Raw genomic sequence first — 6,400 nt, forward strand, 5'->3', positions numbered from 1 at the left:
TATTGTCCTGAAATCGATGAAGCCTTTTATGCAGCAACAAGAAGGACGTGTCGTGAGCACTGTTGTATTTTATAATGGAAGGGGAACTGCTTGCAACATACCTTGATATGGACAACTAAAAACGTGACAAACAGGAAAAAGAAACGAGGTGATACAACACACCAAGCATGTGCTATAGCGCAAAAAGAAATCAGCAGAAGAGTACATTGTGCGAGAAAAAAAAGTTTTTTGGGTTTATAACATGAGTATGGCTTGCAGCCCTTTCGTTTCAGCCCGCGGCAACACACTACAGACTCGTAGTGTGTTCGTTGCATACTCACAACGGGCTGGCGTGTGCTCAGCGCATATAAACTCACAATGGGCTGGCGTGTGCTCAGCGCATATAAACTCACTGCGGGCTGGCGTGTGCTCAGCGCATATAAACTCACAACGGGCTGGCGTGTGCTCAGTGCATATAAACTCACTGCGGGCTGGCGTGTGCTCAGCGCATATTGTAGTGATGTAATCATGTACATATGTATAGTGTGCGCATGCGTGCATGCTTGCAGTAGAGAACTCGCAGAGCTTGAAGACGAAGCCTGCAATGGCTACCTCCAGACTTGCATTGTTGTAGTGTTGCCCATCTACATTGGCGCAGTGAACAGGTCAAGATGACAACGAAAGGCAGAGTGCCCAAGGATTTTGTACCCGATTACGCCGGCGACATCGGGGCCGATTTTGAGCTTTGGCTCGAGGATGTCAATGACTACTTAGCAATTTGTAATGTTTCTACTGCTGCTGACAAAAAGCGTTTATTTTTGAATTTGGCCGGACTCTCAGTTCGCAAAGTTGTGAAGGGTCTGGTTATTCCTTCTCCGCCAGCAAATGATGATGGTTCTCCTGGAGACGAGTACGTAGCACTGACGGACGCCGTTCTGGCGCACTTCCGTCCCACCATCAATACTACGTCCGAACGTCACAAATTCCGGCAGCTCAAACAAGGGCCGGAGGAATCCGTCTCCACCTTCGTTGGCCGTTTACGAGAGAGAGTGGACTTATGTAAGTTCGGGGCGACGGATGTGGACAGCGTGGTTAACTCCCAGGTGCGAGACCAGTTGGTTGCAGGTTTGAAATCCCCCGAAGTTCGTCGCGAGTTGCTCAAGGAGTCCAGACTCACCCTCGCAGATGCCATCACCAAAGCAGTGGCACTGGAGACCTCCTATGCGGAGAGTAAGCTGTATGATCCGCCGGCAGAGCCTGCCAATCAGTTCAGCTCAGTGGCTGCCGTTAGTGCGACCAGACAGCAACGCAGACAGCCACGTACAGTATCTGGTTCTTGCAAGTACTGTGGCCGTACACATGCTAAGGGAAAGTCGTTTTGCCCTGCAGCCAACATCCGCTGTCGCAGTTGTAGCAAGGTCGGACATTTTGCGGCCGTATGTCAGTCGCAACGCTCTGGATTAGATGCTAACGCCGTCGACGAGGAGCCCGCCGACCTAGCTGACCAGGCTCATTTGGTTTATGACACCGTGTACATGGCTGAGCAGACCGGGTCACACCGCCAGTTCCTCGCATCGCTATTGGTGGATGGCAAGGAGTGTGAAGGTTTGCTGGATACCGGTGCAAGCCGTACTATTCTCACCGATGACATTGTCCAGCCTACCCGCAGCAGTAATCGTGTCCTCAAGGCGTACACAGGCGGGGAGATTGCAACTTTAGGCATGGCTGATGTAACAATTGCATCTCCTACGCGTACCATGTCTTGTAGTTGTTTTGTTGTACCCCATGGGAAACATCGTATTCTGTTCGGCCAGGATGTGATCTCTGAACTTGAGCTGTTGGTTCCAGCGCACCTGGTGGACACTGGCAATTTGGTTGACACCGCACCAATTTCCATCTCCGTGGATGCTGAAGCTAGGCCGGTGGCTCAACCAGCACGACGTCCCCCATTCAGCGCCAAGGCCGACATTGAACATGAACTGCATCGTCTTGTCAAGGCAGATATCATCGAGCCAGTTAAGGAAGCGTCTGGATGGGTATCGCCGATCGTCCCAGTCCGTAAGTCAAACGGCACCTTGCGTTTATGTGTTGACTATCGGCAGTTGAACAAGTCTATTGTTAGAGAGCGACGTTCATTGCCAACTATTGATGAGATTACTGCGGAGCTTGCGGGGGCGGAGGTTTTCTCGGTTTTGGACGCAGAGTCTGGTTTTCACCAGCTCTTGCTTGACGACCAATCCCGACCGCTTACCACGTTTACCACACACTGTGGTCTCTATCGTTTCAAACGACTGCCATTTGGCATATCCTGTGCTCCCGAGATATTTCAGCGTGTTGTAACTGATCTCCTTTCGGGTTTGCCTGGTGTTGTTGTCTATATAGATGACGTCTTGGTGTATGGTCGCAACCGGGCGGAACACGATGCACGGCTCGCTAGCGTTTTGGAACGACTCAAAGCTGCTAATCTCTGCCTCAACTGGGGCAAGTGTCGCACTCGACTGACATGTGTCAAGTATCTCGGCCATGTCCTGACGAAGCAAGGTGTTCAACCCGACACATGCAAGCTTCAAGCTATCAGTGAACTGTCGGAGCCCACGTGCCTCGCCGACGTTCAGCGTTTTCTCGGGATGGTCACCTATCTGGGCAAGTTTGTTCCTCAGCTGTCTCAAGTAACTGAGCCACTTCGTTCGATCGTCAAGCAGCCAGAGCCATTTGTAGCTACTGAGAGCCTGATTGCGGCATTCAACGCAGTAAAGCAGGCAGTCGCTTCATCTCTGCAGACATTGGCGTACTTCCGCCCATCTCCAGATGTTCGTACGGCTGTCAGCTGCGATGCTTCGCCTCAAGGTTTGGGCGCTATCCTCTGGCAGCACGACGACAAGGGCCAGTGGGTGCCAGTCACTTGTGCCAGCCGATCATTGACTGATGTGGAGACACGCTATTCGCAGATGGAGCGTGAAATGTTGGGTGTGGTATTCGCTCTAACTCGTTTCCGCCAGTACGTTCTGGGCCGGGATGTGGACGTCTTCACGGATCACAGACCACTGCTCCATATAGTTCAGAAGCCGTTCGATGACGTCCCACCACGTCTCCAGCGTTGGCTAGTCTCTCTGATGCCGTATTCGTACTCACTCAAGCACATCCCAGGAAAGCAACTGTTGTGCGTTGACGCCTTGTCTCGTGCTCCGCTGAAGACCACTGTCTCGTCTCCAGCTGAGTCCCGGTCATTGAATGAGTACGTCAACATGGTTCTTGAGGCAGCACCAGTCAACCTTGAGGAGATCCGCCATGCCACTCAAGACGATGCAACACTCCACAGTGTCCTGCAGCGTGTGCTCACCTCATCCTGGCACGATGCCTCGCCCGCTGAGCAGCCGTACTATCTCTTCAGAGAGCAACTCACTGCAGCTGACGGTGTGTTGCTATTGTCGGCACGTGTTGTGATACCAGAAGGGCTACGCCATACCGTCATGGCATTAGCGCATGAGGGACACCCGGGCCAGGAAGCCTTTCAAGATTCCCTCCGGCAGAGGGTTTGGTGGCCAGGGCTCACCAAGGACGCTAGTCTGTATGTGGAACGTTGCTCCGAGTGTTGGCGACGTCGCACAAACAGTCCGCAAGATCTTCTCCCCACTGAGATTGAAGGCGTGTGGGAGAAACTGGCAATCGACCTGGTATCTATTGAGGGCCACTCTGTTCTCTCCCTCATTGATTATGGCTCCCGGTACCCTATCCTCAAGGTTCTGTCCTCTACAACCACTACAGCTATCGTGGACGAGCTAGATGAAGTGTTTGCCCTATTCGGTCTACCGTCTGTACTGGTTTCGGATAACGGGCCACAGTTCGTGTCGGAGCAGATGACCACCTTCTTGCAGCGGCTGGGCATTCGTCACATCCGCTCCAGCCCACGTTATCCACGTTCCAATGGCATGGTGGAACGACTCCATCGTCTCGTCAAGGAAAGAATGGTGGCACTGAAGCCTCATTTACCTTTCCGTCGACGACTGAACCAGGTTCTGTTCGACGTCCGACATTCCCGACACCGCATGTTGGGAACCTCTCCAAACGAGGCTCTGTTCTCTCGCCCATTGCGTAGCAGAGTTCCTACCATGATCCCTCCTCGCATTGTCAACCCCAGCATCCAGCTGAGAGCCAAGGCCACAATGGCACGTGATCATGACGCTCGTCGTGGAGTGAAGGCCTTGCCACATCTGCAGGCGGGCAAGCGGGTGATCCTCCATGACGGATACAATGATCCAGCCAAGCCGTGGACCGTGGTGGAGCAGTACGGGACGCAAGTGGGAGTAACCGACGGTGTCCGGATTCTGCTTCGTAACCGCCAACATGTCAGAGAATTGGTCTCACCTGCTGCTGCATCGTCTGATTGGCCTGAGTTTGTTGCCTCCGTACCCAAGTCACCGCTGTCCACGCCTCCTGTTAGTGTTCCGGTTCCGACTAGCCCGGCCGCACCACAATCGGCGACAGGTAGTGAGCCATTGGTGCCAGCGTCAACGGAAGCTGAGGCCCCTCTCACCCGTTCTGCACTTGCTGACGCCTCACCCGCGTGTTCTTCGCCTCGTCCAGTTTCTCCTAGCGATGTCTGCAGGGATCAGACCAGCTCACCAGCCAGTGAGTCTCCCAAGCGATTTCATGATGGCATGAAAACCCGTTCTGGCCGTCAGGTAACCCTTACAGAGAAGGCCGGAGCGGCTTATGGATGACTGCTGCTGCTGCTGCGGGACAGTGTGTCCATGGACACGTAGAGATCATTTTACCGTTTTTTTTTGTGCTGAACAGTTTTTTGTTTTGTTTTCTTCCTCGTTCCCAGCCGCTTGTCGGTAGTATGTAGCGTGGTTGTGTTTTGTTTTGTTTTTCTCAGTGATTTGCAGTTTTTAATGACTGGCGCATGGCATGCGCATTCGCTTCGGTTGTTTCCTTTTCTTCTTTTTGTTTTTTCTCTTTAATTAATTGGCTTTTCCTTCTTCACTTTGTTCCTTTATTTTGATTTCTTCTTCTTCTTCTTTTTTTTATTTGAAGGGGGAGATGTAGTGATGTAATCATGTACATATGTATAGTGTGCGCATGCGTGCATGCTTGCAGTAGAGAACTCGCAGAGCTTGAAGACGAAGCCTGCAATGGCTACCTCCAGACTTGCATTGTTGTAGTGTTGCCCATCTACACATATCGACTCACTGCGGGCTGGTGTGTGCTCAGCGCATATAAACTCACTGCGGGCTGGCGTGTGCTCAGCGCATATAAACTCACTGTGGGCTGGCGTGTGCTCAGCGCATATAAACTCACTGCGGGCTGGCGTGTGCTCAGCGCATATAAACTCACTGCGGGCTGGCGTGTGCTCAGCGCATTATAAACTCACTGCGGGCAGGTTTGTGCTCAGCGCATATAAACTCACTGCGGGCTGGCGTGTGCTCAGCGCATATAAACTCACTGCGGGCTGGCGTGTGCTCAGCGCATATAAACTCACTGCGGGCTGGCGTGTGCTCAGCGCATATAAACTCACAACGGGCTGGCGGGTGCTCAGCGCATATAAACTCACTGCGGGCTGGCGTGTGCTCAGCGCATATAAACTCACTGCGGGCTGGTGTGTGCTCAGCGCATATAAACTCACTGCGGGCTCGCGTGTGCTCAGCGCATATAAACTCACTGCGGGCTGGCGTGTGCTCAACGCATATAAACTCACTGCGGGCTGGCGTGTGCTCAGCGCATATAAACTCACTGCGGGCTGGCGTGTGCTCAGCGCATATAAACTCACTGCGGGCTGGCGTGTGCTCAGCGCATATAAACTCACTGCGGGCTGGCGTGTGATCAGCGCATTATAATGATAGCTTGCATACCGTCCTACCGGTAGGACCCAAGAAATCGAGCTGCAAAAGTGCTTTTGGTTGAGAATTTTTTTAAACAATTGTTGAGATGAGGTCTTTGTCAGGCAAAGTAATGGCGCAAAATGCAAGGCTATGTCCAGTGCATTGCGTATGCGCAATTTTACCGATTGTCAAAATGGCCGCACATAATCCTGTCGGTGCGCTAGCAACTCTGTCCAAAGTGAATTTTGACCATGGCACATCAATTGTGGTGAGGTCCTAATGTTTTTATTAGCTTGCCAAGGCCGTGGAATGCATAATTCCATACTCCGTTTCCATGGTTACCATGGGTTGTTACCATGGAATTTCGTAGTATGCCTTGTGCGATCACGTCTAAAATTTGTGGACTTCTTCATCAGCCCCTTAGCAACACTTTAGGGTCAAGTTTTAGGTCAATGTTAGAACAGAGGCCATGCAGCATGTCTGTGTATGATGGTCCTACCGGTAGGTCCTACCGGTAGGACCGAGGTCTATGCAAGCTATCAATAAACTCACTGCGGGCAGGTTTGTGCTCAGCGCATATAAACTCACTGGGGGCTGGC

General features: G+C 52.2%; 1 protein-coding gene across 1 annotated transcript; it reads left to right on the forward strand.

Annotated features, from left to right (window-relative positions):
- The first annotated feature begins 650 nt into the window (after positions 1-650).
- On the forward strand, positions 651-4,700 carry LOC135826842 (uncharacterized). The gene is made up of 2 exons (XM_065339445.1): positions 651-2,037; positions 2,362-4,700. Exons 1-2 carry the CDS (start codon positions 651-653, stop codon positions 4,698-4,700), a joined length of 3,726 nt encoding a protein of 1,241 aa, XP_065195517.1.
- Positions 4,701-6,400: the final 1,700 nt, after the last annotated feature.

This window comes from Sycon ciliatum, chromosome 10, assembly GCF_964019385.1.
Source record: "Sycon ciliatum chromosome 10, ocSycCili1.1, whole genome shotgun sequence".
NCBI lineage: Eukaryota > Metazoa > Porifera > Calcarea > Leucosolenida > Sycettidae > Sycon > Sycon ciliatum.

Excerpts from the sequence above, each read along its gene's own strand:
- LOC135826842 (XM_065339445.1), top strand. The coding sequence starts at position 651 with ATGACAACGAAAGGCAGAGTGCCCAAGGATTTTGTACCCGATTACGCC. Across the intron at positions 2,038-2,361 it reads ATCGCCGATCGTCCCAGTCC|ATGACGTCTTGGTGTATGGT; the intron begins GTAAGTCAAACG and ends TTGTCTATATAG.